The sequence below is a fragment of the Oncorhynchus clarkii genome, chromosome 9 (genome assembly GCF_045791955.1).
Source record: "Oncorhynchus clarkii lewisi isolate Uvic-CL-2024 chromosome 9, UVic_Ocla_1.0, whole genome shotgun sequence".
In the NCBI taxonomy this organism is placed as follows: domain Eukaryota; kingdom Metazoa; phylum Chordata; class Actinopteri; order Salmoniformes; family Salmonidae; genus Oncorhynchus; species Oncorhynchus clarkii.
This window is the reverse complement of record NC_092155.1, coordinates 24,080,179-24,095,997: the sequence shown is the minus strand read 5'-3', so window position 1 is coordinate 24,095,997 and position 15,819 is coordinate 24,080,179. Positions and strand designations below refer to the sequence as shown.

The 15,819-nt window shown below is 44.3% G+C and overlaps 1 protein-coding gene across 1 annotated transcript in view; it reads left to right on the top strand.

Annotated features, from left to right (window-relative positions):
- Positions 1-14,183, top strand: part of LOC139416103 (adhesion G protein-coupled receptor A3-like) — a 55,165-nt gene extending 40,982 nt beyond the window's left edge. The window contains exons 15-19 of the mRNA XM_071164388.1: positions 1,912-2,036; positions 3,825-3,948; positions 4,247-4,392; positions 9,375-9,470; positions 11,207-14,183. Coding sequence (XP_071020489.1) covers positions 1,912-2,036; positions 3,825-3,948; positions 4,247-4,392; positions 9,375-9,470; positions 11,207-12,692 — 1,977 coding nt within the window. The 3' untranslated portion in view covers positions 12,693-14,183. The remainder of the gene's footprint in view (positions 1-1,911; positions 2,037-3,824; positions 3,949-4,246; positions 4,393-9,374; positions 9,471-11,206) is intronic.
- Positions 14,184-15,819: the final 1,636 nt, after the last annotated feature.

Sequence of the window (15,819 nt, the reverse complement as noted above, 5' to 3'; positions counted from 1 at the left end):
GCAGGGTTTGCAAACTGTCACTGACTACAAAGGGAAACCCAACCGTGAGCTGCCCAGTGACGCGAGTCTACCAGAAGAGCTAAATGCCTTTTTATGCTCACTTCAAGGCAAGCAACACTGACGCATGCATGAGAGCCCCAGCTGTTCCAGGCGACTGTGTTCTCACGCTCTCCGTAGCCGATGTGAGCAAGACCTTTTAAACAGGTCAACATACACGTTTCAAGCAGACCACCATAGTCTCTGTGCCCAAGAGCGCAAAGGTAACCTGTCTAAATGACTACCGCCCCGTAGCACTTACATCGGTAGCCATGAAGTGTTTTGAAAGGCTGGTCCTGGCTCACATCAACACCATCATCCCAAAAACCCTAGACCCACTGCAATTCACATACCGCCCCAACAGATTTACAAATGACACCGTCTCAATCGCACTCCACACTGCCCTTTCTCACCTGGAAAAAAGGAACACTTATGTGAGAATGCTGTTCGTTGACTACAGCTCAGTGTTCAACACCATAGTGCCCACAAAGCTCATCACTAAGCTAAGGGCCCTGGGACTAAACACCACCTTCTGCAACTGGATCCTGGACTTCCTGACGGGCCGTCCCAAGGTGGTAAGGGTAGGCAACAACACATCTGCCACACTGATCCTCAACACTGGGGCCCCTCAGGACTGCGTGCTTTGTCCCCTCCTGTACTTGCTGTTTACTGTGTGGCCAGTTACAAATCCATCACCATCGTTTCGTTTTCTAATGACAGAACAGTGGTAGGCCTGATCACCAAAAACGATGAGACAGCCTATAGGGAGGAGGTCAGAGACTTGGCAGTGTGGTGCCAGGACAACAACCTCTCCCTTAATGTGAGCAAGATTAAGGAGCTGATCGTGGACTACAGGAAAAGGAGGACCAAACAGGCCCCCATTAAGATCAACAGGGTTGTTGTGGAGCAGGTTGAGAGTTTCAAGTTCCTTGGTGTCCACATCACCAAACTATCATGGTCCAAACACACCAAGACAGTCGTGAAGAGGTCACGACAACACCTTTTCCCCCTCAGGAGGCTGAAAAGATTTGGCATGGGTCCCCAGATCCTCAAAGTTTTACAGCTGCACCATCGAGAGCAGCCTGACCGGTTGCATCACCGCCTGGTATGGCAGGCATCTGCTCGTCATCTGACCGTAAGGCAGGTAGCCTAGTGGTTAGCGCGTTGGACTAGTAACCGAAAGGTTGCAAGATCAAATCCCTGAGCTGACATGGTTAAAATCTGTCGTTCTGAACAAGGCAGTTAATCCACTGTTCCTAGGCCGTCATTGAAAATAAGAATTGGTTCTTAACGGACTTAAATAGAGGTAAAAAAAAAAAAAGGCGCTACAGAGGATAGCGCGTATGGCCCAGTCCATCACTGGGGGCCAAGCTTCCTGCCATCCAGGATCTATAAAACTAGGCAGTGTCAGAGGAAGGCCCCAAAAATTGTCAGACTCCAGTCACCGAAGTCAGACTGTTCTACCGCACGGCAAGCAGTACCGGAGAGCCAAGTCTAGGTCCAAAAGGCCATGAGACTGCTGAACAATTAATCAAATGGCCCCCATGACTATTTACATTGACACCCCCCCCCTCCCCCCTTGCTTTTGCACTGTTGCTACTCACTGTTTATTATCTATGCAGAGTCCGTCTTACCCCTACCTACATATACAAATTACCTCCACTAACCTGTACCCCCGCACATTGATACATTGGTACCGGTACCCCCTGTATGTAGCCTCGTCGTTATTTTATTGTGTTATGTTTTATTTTGTCAATATTTTCTTAACTCTTATTTCCTGAACTGCATTGGGCTTCTAAGTAAGCATTTCACGGTAAGGTCTACACCTTTTGTATTTGACGCATGTGACAAAAACTATTTGATTTGATCCCACAGGATCTTACTGGGGTGGAGTATTTCTCTCCCAGCATTGAGCCTCTCCACCCAGTCATTTACGCCACGGCTATCGTCCTCCTCCTCTGTCTACTGATCATCATCATCAGCTACATATACCACCACAGGTAACAACTATACCTGCATACTCATCCTGTTAGTATCTAATACAGTGTATACCAGGTATATAAGATACGTGTTGTGTGTTTGCTATGCCGGATTAAGTGATATGACATGCTATTTTATAAAATAATTTTTCTGTAATTAATATTACCTGATCAAACTAATCATGTAAATGTAATTAACTAGAAAGTCGGGGCACCACGGAATAATGTTTATAGAGCTGTTTTGTTCCGAATAGACTCTTAAAGACCTGGTAATCTTTTATATTGATAGCAGTCAATTATTAACCTAAATAATCACACAGAATTACATATACACAAGATGGATCATACATTGATTACTAATTATGTCATACAAGAAAACGTCCCTAGCGGACGGAACCGATATGACGCCTGGTTACACAAAGAAAGGGGGTTGTGTTTGAATGAAAGCGCGGGAAGACTGAGGAACAAAAGGATTGGGTCTCTATCGGACCTTATGAAGCTTTGCTATTGTAAATACAGATTCTTATGCATTCTAAATAACCGCCCATTTGGAAAAGAAAAATGCAAGAAATATTTACTCTGAGCTGCGCTTCGATAGATTGGTCGTAGATGGAAGACTGGGTTGCCCAGCAGAGATCTCCCTTGTCCTTTGAAGAATATGTCTTGTGGTAGAACGGGTACGTTGTAGAACTGTCGCCGTGTGGTAGAATGGATACGTTGTAGTACCCTGTCTTTCTGAAGAGATTGTTAGTCCTTTCCTAGCCCACGTTTACAGCTGCTGCTGCTAACTCGACATCTAGGATGTATCACTTCTTTAGAGAATAAGAGTTCAAAGTTCATACCAAGTTGCCATTCAACCATTTGCAACCAGAGCTCATGCTGAGGTTGGCTTAGTTCTGTAGTTGATATTAGCCCTTTTAAACGTATGGACAGCAGTTCTCACGTCATCGGGAACACAAGGTTGACTTTCGTCGATGTGCTTTTGTAGTGATGGAAAGAACGGCGTGTTGCATAGTTCACAACCAATGTCTGTTCAGTTGGGCAGGGCCACTGAGTGAGCATAGTTCACTCATGAAAATAATTATCTCATTTAGAAGCTAAAATTACATTCAATCTTTTCACAAATAGTTTCATATTTAAACATTTAAATTGCACAACAATTCCATGTGAATCTGATAATTAGGATGTGACAGTTTGTCATCCTATCATCAGTAATAATGTATCAGACAACAACTGATCTGACATCATATTCTTTATGTACTCACAGATTTTTTTCAACTGGTTGGATTACCGAAATATGGTTCCATTCCCCAACCTTTTGATGTTACCAGACTCTCTCTATGTTAACAAAGGGCTTTCTAAGAGTCCAATCTGTAGAGTAGAGAAAGGGGGGGAAAGGTATTTATAGGGGTCATAAACCTCACCATCAGGGCAACGACATGACAATACCAAGTAACCATCTTACTAGTAGTACTGTATCTAATACCGTGTATATTACCAAATGGTGGACTGTGACTCGCTTTCGGGTCGCAGCATAAGATTTGTGGCCAGAAGGTTTCTTATTGGTTGGGTCACAATGCAAAGACGTTTAGGAACCAATACTGTCCAGGCTCCAGTAAGATGTTCACCACTCCACAAACACATCTATACCATTCCACACTCATTCAAAATTACAACAAAGATTTTGAATTAGTCAAACGTACGAATAGCTTTTTAATTTTTTGTTGACATTTGGCATATTTTATTCCCTGAGCTCAGCATTTATTTGCTGAATCTTACCATGTCAGTTCTGTGTGTTTGCGTGTCCAGGTCTGTCCGAATCAGCCGTAAGTACTGGCATATGCTGGTCAACCTCTGCCTCCACATCTTCCTCACCTGTGGCGTCTTTGTGGGTGGCATCAACCAGACACGCTACGCCAGCGTGTGCCAAGCCGTGAGTATTCCCCCCTACTACCCACCATACCCCCCTGGTGTGCAAGCCTATCTGCCTACCATGCAGACTGCCAACCTGCCTTCCCGTGCCCAAAGCATCTCACAATTATATGGGGACCTCAAGATGCTGTGGAGAAAGATGTGCCTTTGGCAATATACTGTGATTCTGGACTTGTGGCTGAGTCCCGACCCGCCACCCTTCTCCCAAAGTGTGCACTTGCCGTAATAGATTGAAATGCATTGGATTGGCTAAAGAGAGTTTACACCATTTGTTAAATCCATGATGGGATGTGTTTTAGGTCGGCATCATTCTGCACTACTCTACCCTGGCCACAGCTCTGTGGGTGGGCGTGACGGCACGCAACATCTACAAGCAGGTGACTCGCAAGGCCAAGCGCTACGAAGAGCTGGACGAGCCCCCGCCCCCTCCACGACCCATGCTGAGGTAAAATATTACAGTTCCCACAATGCACTGTTATGAAACTGCTTGGTCATTATACCCTATGAAAGCCCGGCCTACTTCCTGATTTTAGCCCTGTACAGTTTTTGAACGGGCTTCAAGCTTATATCAAGCTTATATCATCAAATTCATGAAAACGAAGTATAAGATATATAATTATATTCATATTTGTGCATTAATTTGCTCGTACCTGATGCCTTTTATCAAAATATTTGATGCTTAATACGTAAGACACATCGGCGAAAGTTAGTCTCATTTGAACTACAATTCCTGTAGTCTAGTTAGCATGCTGGAGCGTGCTTGCTTGAGTTGAGGACTCACAGGATGGTAAAAACCCTTTAGTTACAGTCTATTCTGCCCTTGAGTTGCGTTCCCATGCAAAACTAGACAGATAGCTAACAACTAAGTCTTCAATAAAACTCCCAAGGCGTGACTTTTCTTGAATGAATATATTGAAAACGTTTATGTTGTGAAACTGCAAAATACAGAAAAGAATATACTTTAGTATTCAATTCACACCGACAGTAGCTGTACATTATACATTTGAAGTTGCATAAATACAAAGCACGCGCTAAGGTACCATGCATCTGGCATGATGCCAAACCATATAGCTAATTGTTACTCATATGGTAATTAGCTCCTTTCATTACTCTAATAATGTACAACCATTTATGTAGAATAACAAAGCATATTACACTAGGAACAGTAACAAACTACAGTATTGTATATTTTACAATTCGTTTGCATGACGCACGAGCAAAGTAATACAGCTAACGACATACATGAAAAGCATTGCAATTTGTGAGTAAATGCAACCAACATTGACATGTAAGCAACTCTATCAATAACAAGATTATAACCATTAGCTAAATGCTTGAATTGAACTTACAAACAAATATTTTCCAAGGCTGAAGCGTGACAAGAAATAACTACATTGAAAGACCTGCACCGTAGCGTTGTTTGTAGCTGCTTCTATGCGTGCAGAACAAATTCTCTACTTTCTGTTTGCGTAGTCTTTCTAAGTACCAGAAACATCCACTAGGGGGCAAATAACACCATTGCACACAATGAAAATCCAATTGAACCCTTGTAATAAAATAATCTGTTACCTTCTAACAGGATGGCAGCACACAGTCCATTTGACGTGTTTTATGTTAGATTACCTGTGGCTTTTTTACTGAACATTGCCAGCCAGTACTTAAAAGAAATACAAAACCTATTTCTTTTGTAGACCGGCAAGCTGTTGAAAGTGAGATATAGTGGTGAAATATATATATATATATATATATATATACACATACATACATACACTGCTCAAAAAAATAAAGGGAACACTTAAACAACACAATGTAACTCCAATTCAATCACACTTCTGTGAAATCAAACTGTCCACTTAGGAAGCAACACTGATTGACAAATTTCACATGCTGTTGTGCAAATGCAATAGACAACAGGTGGAAAATATAGGCAATTAGCAAGACGCCCCCAATAAAGGAGTGGTTCTGCAGGTGGTGACCACAGACCACTTCTAAGTTCCTATGCTTCCTGTCTGGTCACTTTTGAATGCTGGCGGTGCTTTCACTCTAGTGGTAGCATGAGGCGGAGTCTACAACCCACACAAGTGGCTCAGGTTGTGCAGCTCATCCAGGATGGCACATCAATGTGAGCTGTGGCAAGAAGGTTTGCTATGTCTGTCAGCGTAGTGTCCAGAGCATGGAGGCGCTACCAGGAGACAGGCCAGTACATCAGGAGACGTGGAAGAGGCAGCAGGAGGAGCAGGACCGCTACCTCCGCCTTTGTGCAAGGAGGAGCAAAAGGAGCACTGCCAGAGCCCTGCAAAATGACCTCCAGCAGGCCACAAATGTGCATGTGTCTGCTCAAACGGTCAGAAACAGACTCCATGAGGGTGGTGAGGGCCCGACGTCCACAGGTGGGGGTTGTGCTTACAGCCCAACACCGTGCAGGACGTTTGGCATTTGCCAGAGAACACCAAGATTGGCAAATTCGCCACTGGCGCCCTGTGCTCTTCACAGATGAAAGCAGGTTCACACTGAGCACGTGACAGACGTGACAGAGTCTGGAGAAGCCGTGGAGAACGTTCTGCTGCCTGCAACATCCTCCAGCATGACCGGTTTTGCAGTGAGTCAGTCATGGTGTAGTGTGGCATTTCTTTGGGGGGCCGCACAGCCCTCCATGTGCTCGCCAGAGGTAGCCTGACTGCCATTAGGTACCGAGATGAAATCCTCAGACCCCTTGTGAGACCATATGCTGGTGCGGTTGGCCCTGGGTTCCTCCTAATGCAAGACAATGCTAGACCTCATGTGGCTGGAGTGTCAGCAGTTCCTGCAAGAGGAAGGCATTGATGCTATGGACTGGCCTGCCCGTTCCCCAGACCTGAATCCAATTGAGCACATCTGGGACATCATGTCTCGCTCCATCCACCAACGCCACGTTGCACCACAGACTGTCCAGGAGTGGGCGGATGCTTTAGTCCAGGTCTGGGAGGAGATCCCTCAGGAGACCATCCGCCACCTCATCAGGAGCATGCCCAGGCGTTGTAGGGAGGTCATACAGGCACGTGGAGGCCACACACACTACTGAGCCTCATTTTGTCTTGTTTTAAGGACATTACATCAAAGTTGGATCAGCCTGTAGTGTGGGTTTCCACTTTAAGTTTGAGTGTGACTCCAAATCCAGACCTCCATGGGTTGATAAATTTGATTTCCATTGATCATTTTTGTGTGATTTTGTTGTCAGCACATTCAACTATGTAAAGAAAAAAGTATTTAATAAGAATATTTCATTCATTCATTCAGGATGTGTTACTTTGGTGTTCCCTTTATTTTTTTGAGCAGTGTGTGATATATATATATACAGTGCCTTGCGAAAGTATTCGGCCCCCTTGAACTTTGCGACCTTTTGCCACATTTCAGGCTTCAAACATAAAGATATAAAACTGTATTTTTTTGTGAAGAATCAACAACAAGTGGGACACAATCATGAAGTGGAACGACATTTATTGGATATTTCAAACTTTTTTAACAAATCAAAAACTGAAAAATTGGGCATGCAAAATTATTCAGCCCCCTTAAGTTAATACTTTGTAGCGCCACCTTTTGCTGCGATTACAGCTGTAAGTCGCTTGGGGTATGTCTCTATCAGTTTTGCACATCGAGAGACTGAAATTTTTTCCCATTCCTCCTTGCAAAACAGCTCGAGCTCAGTGAGGTTGGATGGAGAGCATTTGTGAACAGCAGTTTTCAGTTCTTTCCACAGATTCTCGATTGGATTCAGGTCTGGACTTTGACTTGGCCATTCTAACACCTGGATATGTTTATTTTTGAACCATTCCATTGTAGATTTTGCTTTATGTTTTGGATCATTGTCTTGTTGGAAGACAAATCTCCGTCCCAGTCTCAGGTCTTTTGCAGACTCCATCAGGTTTTCTTCCAGAATGGTCCTGTATTTGGCTCCATCCATCTTCCCATCAATTTTAACCATCTTCCCTGTCCCTGCTGAAGAAAAGCAGGCCCAAACCATGATGCTGCCACCACCATGTTTGACAGTGGGGATGGTGTGTTCAGCTGTGTTGCTTTTACGCCAAACATAAAGTTTTGCAATGTTGCCAAAAAGTTCAATTTTGGTTTCATCTGACCAGAGCACCTTCTTCCACATGTTTGGTGTGTCTCCCAGGTGGCTTGCGGCAAACTTTAAATGACACTTTTTATGGATATCTTTAAGAAATGGCTTTCTTCTTGCCACTCTTCCATAAAGGCCAGATTTGTGCAATATACGACTGATTGTTGTCCTATGGACAGAGTCTCCCACCTCAGCTGTAGATCTCTGCAGTTCATCCAGAGTGATCATGGGCCTCTTGGCTGCATCTCTGATCAGTCTTCTCTTTGTATGAGCTGAAAGTTTAGAGGGACGGCCAGGTCTTGGTAGATTTGCAGTGGTCTGATACTCCTTCCATTTCAATATTATCGCTTGCACAGTGCTCCTTGGGATGTTTAAAGCTTGGGAAATCTTTTTGTATCCAAATCCGGCTTTAAACTTCTAAAGGGGCTGAATAATTTTGCACGCCCAATTTCAGTTTTTGATTTGTTAAAAAAGTTTGAAATATCCAATAAATGTCGTTCCACTTCATGATTGTGTCCCACTTGTTGTTGATTCTTCACAAAAAAATACAGTTTTATATCTTTATGTTTGAAGCCTGAAATGTGGCAAAAGGTCGCAAAGTTCAAGGGGGCCGAATACTTTCGCAAGGCACTGTATATATACACAGCTGGTGGGAGTTAAAGTGTAGAGTGTAGTTCTAATTACTTTTCGGCTTCATGCTTCATCTTGCCGCGGCAGGGTAGCCTAGTGGTTAGAGCGTTAGACTAGTAACCGAAAGGTTGCAAGTTCAAACCACCGAGCTGACAAGGTACAAATCTGTCGTTCTGCCCCTGAACAGGCAGTTAACCCACTAGGCTGTCTAGGCCCACTAGGCCGTCATTGTAAATAAGAATTTGTTCTTAACTGACTTGCCTAGTTAAATAAAGGTAAAAATAAAATAAATAAAATCTTGGCCATCAAATACATGTTTACATGACCACGTTTTCATGTAAATTTCAAGCCAATCTTTGGCCTACAAAAAGAGGAAACAGGAAGTACCACTTTCAGGACATCTAGCGAGTCCGACAAGTGTGTTTACTGTAGTTGGAATGCTGTACATTCACATTTTAATGTTTTTCTCTCCCTTTACAAGGAGTTGCTAATACTATTGAAATATATTTTAGAAAGGTTTCTCTTATCTCTGTGACTTGTGGAGGGAGAAAGGTTGGTTTGTGTTGTTTATTTAAATTCCATCACAGGGTGTTACTATAGAGGCCTAAAGCATACATACCATCTCTACCGCCAATTTGATCTCTTTCACAAGAAAGCAGGTCCTAATAAGTTGTTTTTCCAATACCTTTTCCTACCAGGTTCTACCTAATAGGCGGAGGGATACCGATCATAGTCTGTGGCATAACCGCAGCCGCCAACATCAAGAACTACGGTAGTCGGGCCAACGCGGCATAGTAAGTAGTGCCAGTTTGTCACATTGTATGGAAACCAATTAGTCCTTCTAGTATACTGTGTGTTTATGGAAATTCTGTTACATTTTTATCTCGCCAGAAGGCTTTGTGTGTGTATATAGACAAAACTATACCCAAGAGAAATTGCTTTTTGTTTTTGACTGACCAGAATGCGTGTGTGGATTTATGTAAATAACAAATATTTAGCGGGGATAGGAACAGTTCTGAGTCCCTGTGAAGTTCTGAGAACCCGATTAGGGAGCGCTATTTATAGTGTCTCGGCACCTCACGTCTGCTGCCAATGTCACTCCTATTTCTCTCGATCTCGTGTTCTGTCTTTCTCTTTCTCTTCTCGCTCTCTTTTCTCTCGAATCTTCTGCCATTTTCCTAATATATCGTTCTCTTTCGTCCTCTTTTTCTCACATTCTCATCTCTCTCTTGTTCTTGCTCTCTCCCTCTCTCCCCCCTTTCTCTTTTATGGTGGCAGCTGTTTGGGTTGCATAAGCGCCCTGGGTAATTTGGAAATCTGGACCTGGGAGTCTTTGGAGTTTAATTAATTCACAGCTACCGAGACGAATGGAAACCGCCCTGTGGAATTTTTTGGAACCGATTCTCTGAGAATAGGAAAAGCAGGATGTTTAATACAATGAGGCTCAATGAGTGCACGTGTGTCTTTACCTGATTTAATGAGATAAGGGGTTGAGTCAAACTTGAAATGATGAAGTTATTATATACAGTGGGGCAAAAAAGTATTTAGTCAGCCACCAATTGTGCAAGTTCTCCCACTTAAAAAGATGAGAGGCCTGTAATTTTCATCGTAGGTACACTTAAACTGACAGACAAAATGAGAGAGAAAAAATCCAGAAAATCACATTGTAGGATTTTTTTATGAATTTATTTGCAAATTATGGTGGAAAATAAGTATTAATCGAGTTGATTATTTCACCTTAAATTGGCCATAAATCCCCGTGTGACATGGGAAGCTTGTTGTGTGCAAATAGGAGTGGCAAAATGAAATTGTGAAAACATTTCAAGCCCATCTACAGGGTTGAGATGTTATGCTTAGTTTTCCACCACAAAACATGAGAAAATGCCCCAAAAGAGAACCAGCTCACCTGCTTTAACATTATTATTTGACTATTAAAATGTTTAATGTTTCTTTTGCAATAATAACAAAAAGGATTAGTTTCACCATTAACACATTTCAGTTCACGTAACAGGGTTGACCTTAAAATGAGGGACAGATGTAAATGAATCACTCTTCACATGAAATAAATGATTATCTCAGAAATGACTTTGTAAAGCAACAAAATAACTAGGGCTGGTGAAACTTGGTGAAATTTTGGGGTTAAAATCTCCCAAGAAGTGACACAGGTGGTTGATGGAGGGACATGTGATAATTCAGAATTTTGGCACTTTAGCAAGTCTTATATATATATATATATATATTTTTAATAATTTTTTGAATGAACAATTTGGTCTATTTAAAGGACAATTCATTTAATATAACAGGCTTTTAACATTCAGTATTGGTGCATAATATCTACTTAAAAATATCAAAGGCACGCTTTGTGGCAGGACCCTAATACATGTCATATGGCTCCATTGCCAACATGTTTTTGCTGACATATCAACACCACTGCATACTACATTTGTGTGAATGATAACGTGCGTGTGTACTACATTTACCTAAATATTTACTGTTTGTACTGATGCCTTTCCCTCTGTGTGTGTCTCAGTTGCTGGATGGCGTGGGAGCCCAGCCTGGGGGCCTTCTTCGGCCCTGTCAGCTTCATTGTCTTCGTGGACTGCATGTATTTCCTTAGCATCCTCCTCCAGCTGCAACGCCACCCTGAGCGCCGCTACGAACTCAAAGAGCCCGCCGAGGAGCGACTGGCGGTAGCAGGCAGCGAGGCCGGAGATGTCCCAGCCACCCTCCTCCACCTCCACGACGCCTCGTCCTCCACAGTTTCGGCTCCCCACGCCGTGTCCCTGTTGGCCTTGGAGAACGAGCATACATTCGCGGTGCAGCTCCTGGGCGCGGCTGCGGCTCTTGGGCTCTACGCTGCGCTGTGGGTGTTTGGTGCCATGGCCGTGTCCCAGGAGAGGCCGGCCGACCTGGTGTTCTCCTGCCTGTTTGGCGTAGTGGCGCTGGCCCTGGGTGGCTTTCTAATGGCGCACCACTGCGTCAACCGCCAGGACATGAGGCGCCACTGGGCTCAGGCCTGTTGCCCTGGGAGACGGGCATACTCTGCGCAAGAGGACGCCCTGCTGCCGCTGCCGGGGACATCCACGGCCTCCGCGGCTGGGTCGTTTGGTAGGGGCAACGGCGATGCAGTCAAGTGTGCCCACAGCAGCGCTGAGTCATCCTGCACCAATAAGAGTGTCCCCAGCATGCGAAACTCCGCCCAGGGAAGTAAACTGACCAATCTGCATGCAGAGGTGGCGCAGAACAAGTCCCTGCCCCTACTACCCCTGCCTGCGCTGGCTAATGGCGCAGCCTTGCAGGACAACAGCCTGACTGAGCACTCTGTGGACAACGAGATCAAGATGCACGTGGCTCCTGTGGAGGTGCAGTTCCGGCCCGTCAACAACAACAACAATCCCATCGCCGCCACCAATGGACACGCGGGCCGGCACCACAAGAACAGGGCGCGGGCCCACCGGGCCAGCCGACTCACGGTGCTGCGCGAGTACGCCTATGATGTGCCCACCAGCGTGGACAGCAGCGTGCAGAGCACCCCCCACAGGCGGCATCGCCACGAACACCACGACAGTCAGCAGGCACGGAGCAGCCGACGGGCAGCCTACATGGCATACAGAGAGCGCCTCCAGAGCCAGATGCAACAGGACAGCAGCGACGCCAGCACGTCTCTGCCCCGACGCGCGCGCTATAACGGCAAGGGAGGGGGCAGCACTAGCACCCTGGGCAACGGGGCTGTCAGAGGAGTTGGAAGTGGTAGTGTAGGAACAATAGTAGGATCAGGTGGAGAAAGTGAGGGGGTTGGGACTGCTGCTTCCGTTACGAGTAAAAGCAGTAGTAGCATAAAGCAGCCCAATAACACAGAACTGGTGGAGGGCCAGCCCAAATCGTATGGGCTCAACTTGGCTATACAAAACGGCACGCTCAAAGACAACGGGCAGAACATGCCTTTAATCAACACAGAGAGCTTGAGCTCGGCCAACATAAAGACTGGCCTATGGAAACACGAAACTACCGTGTAGCGAATGTTTTCTGCACCAAAGACTGCATATCACATGCTCTACCCTTCAACTGTGAAATTTTATTTTATACTATTGTTGCTTTTTAGATTTCTGTACAATTATTTTTTTTAAATTTAAAAAGAAAAATGTATCGGGATAAATAGTCTCACTATTTTGAGTTTGTGAAAGTGTGTGTTTTGGATGCCACTCATCTGTTTCTGTAGGATACATTTTATAAATGGTCTATTTTTACATCATTTAATCCCGATTAGGTTACACTGTTCTCAAATTTTGTACGTGAAACTGCATGGTCTGTACCGTTACTGTACCGTGCATATCCATTGGGCTGGTTCTTTTGTATTTTCTAGTGTGTTCCAACGTAATAAACCAACAGTTTCTAATTCCATTCACCTAATTGAAAGTCTCTCATTCCCCTGTTCTCGGTTAACCTTGACTCAGGCATATTTCAAGAGTGCGAAGGCGAGTCAGAACATCTTTGTTCTCAAAAGTTCCCCTACTGTCAGTGGTTCCTTGACGAGCTCAAGGAACCACTGGCTTGCTCAAGGGGTCCGCTGGCTTGCACCGCCTGCAGTGATTTGACAGCGAGAGTCACTGTCGGCAATGAGAGGATCATTAGTGCAGTGCATCTTCACCTCTATACCTCTCCCCTCTCTGTAGCAGACCATCAGTGTTTTATATTGCTGCATATATCTGTTAGGAGAGAGTGGGGAGGAGTGACGACTGAGCTGTACTTTATCGCACAATGTGTCGCAGAGGGATGGATTGCCATCATTTAGTCTGCTAGATGCAGCCAATTGTCAGTTATCATGTACTGGTCTTAATCTGTTTATTAGTAATCCCCGTATAGGGCCTAGGGGCAATCCATGCTGGAGGGTCTGCCCTAAATGTTCACAATACGTTTTCACAGTCATTTGTTTGACATACTGCACCTATAACGAATCAATCTGCCCTTTATTCAACTTTTGTGTGAAGGTCATGTAAAAAGAAAGTCCAGATGGGATTCATTAAAAAAAGACTAACTTTTGAAGCCACGAAGGACACAGCAAAGAAAGTAAAGACATCACTTGAATGTTTATGCTAATGATGCAATACAAAGCACATTTCAGGCAGGCAGAGATGTATTACCCGGCCATCTTGAAAGTGACAATCTGTAATACGGCCTTTGAATAATGTATTGAGCAGTTATGGCTTGATTAGTGTTGGCTTCAGTGATTCCCTCCAGTCAAGAGAGTGAGCTTCAAATAATGACAGAGGTTTCAAGGAGTCGATCCCATCTGTTAGGAAGTTAACTTGAGGTTGACACTTTTCTGTTTTCTTTCTTGAGCTAATCAAGTCGACCAACGGGCTGATACAATCTGCTATGAAATCACGCAGAGATCCGATATTAATAGTCAATTGCTTCCCCAAATGTGTGTTTAGAACTCGGCAAAGGATATCCAATGCTTCCAGGACTTGCCTGTAAAAAATAAAAAGTAGTTGAGAAACTTCAAATGGTGTTTTTTTTGTCATCAACTATGATTTCTTAAGAGCGTGGCCAACCACGTTCTTATGGGAGGCGAAGGACGGTTAAGGTCAGACGAGTAATGAGTCTTTTACATTTTCCCGATTTACTGCCTACCTTGCCTGGAAGAAGCATCTGGCTTTGTTGTGGAAACTTGCCATGGGAATTAAGATTGATACCTTCTACAAAGTCGTGCCATCTGTGCTAGTCACAATTAGCTGGCTCGAACTGTCTAGAGGAAAATACATATATTACCTGGAGCGTCTTAATTACTTACAACTTTAGAGGCCTGAACTATAAATGAGCATCCAGCGTTTCTAATGATTACGGCAGTGTCAAGCCATTGTCTTATTACATGTAGCGAAATCTGAAACCAGGAATCCGTGTGGTGGTGAGAGTTGATCGTTTGGTGTGCTCCTGCACATGGGGGGCCATTTGGACTGATGTTTTAAGACCATGCAGTCCCTTTGGATGGAGCTTTTCTCTATTCTGTATTCTTCTTAGTATTTTCAGCTAAAAATGATGAGTAGTCATGTGATTTTAACTGAACGCATTGTTTGCAGTCACACCTTGGGGAGAGAAGACCAGGTGGAGTTGACTGGGCGAGTGGAAGAACTTGCCTTGAACCGAGTGAAATGGAGGACATTCATCAATGGCCTATGCTGAAGTCAAAAAGCAAGTCATTGTTTGGCTTGCTTGTCCTGAATCCAACTGTTGCAGGTCTATAGGTATAGTCACTTAGGATGTCAGTATGGGAAAGTGGGATCTCATGGTCTTTTCAGGCTCATCCAAATGGATTCTTGACTATGCAGATGGCTGGGTGTGGGGGCCATTTTTTTAAGGCAATGGGCAGAGGTCCAGATTCAGCTAAGTGAAGAAGAGGTAGAGATGGAGGGAAGGGAGAGATTGAGGTGAGGAGGAGTGGCGGTAGAGGGTGTCTGGAGGTAGACTGAGATCGAGGTTGAGGGAGCAGATCAGATTGAGGGAGAGACAGGGGAAGGAAGATCAAGAGAGAAGGTTGAAATTGAGGGAAGGTAGAAGGAGAGGGAATGAAGATAAAGGGCGACTGGCGGTAGACTGAGATTGAGGGAGCGAAGGAAGGAAGAGGGAGGGAGGGAGGGAGGGAGCGCGAGAGAGAAGGTAGAAGTTGAGAAAGTGAGAGGGAGGTAGAGGAAAGGGAGAGGTTGAGCAAGAGAGACGGTAGAAGTTGAGGAGGAGAAGAGAGGTTCCTTTGTTGTTTTTTCATTCCATTCCTGTAGGACTCCCAGAGTGCTTAGTTTTGTTACAGCCCTGCACTAACACCGCTGCACTAAACCTACATATGTTGGTTAGTTGAAATGTTGCAATATGTTACAGGTTTACAAGAAAGCCACAATATTGCACTATTGATTGATTCTTTCAAAATAATCTGAAATCTTTTGACTCATTAAAGTCTTCTATATTAATTGCCATGTTCATGATTTTCGCTTACATTTCCATTGGAAGGCATGCATTTTAGGCTATGACTACCCACGATACCTCAGAGCGTTAGGATAATCCACACAAAGGCAATGACTGACCACGGTAAATGGAGAACACACAAGTGTTTGTAATATCCAAATCCAGGGACCTGCTTTTTGTGTACCA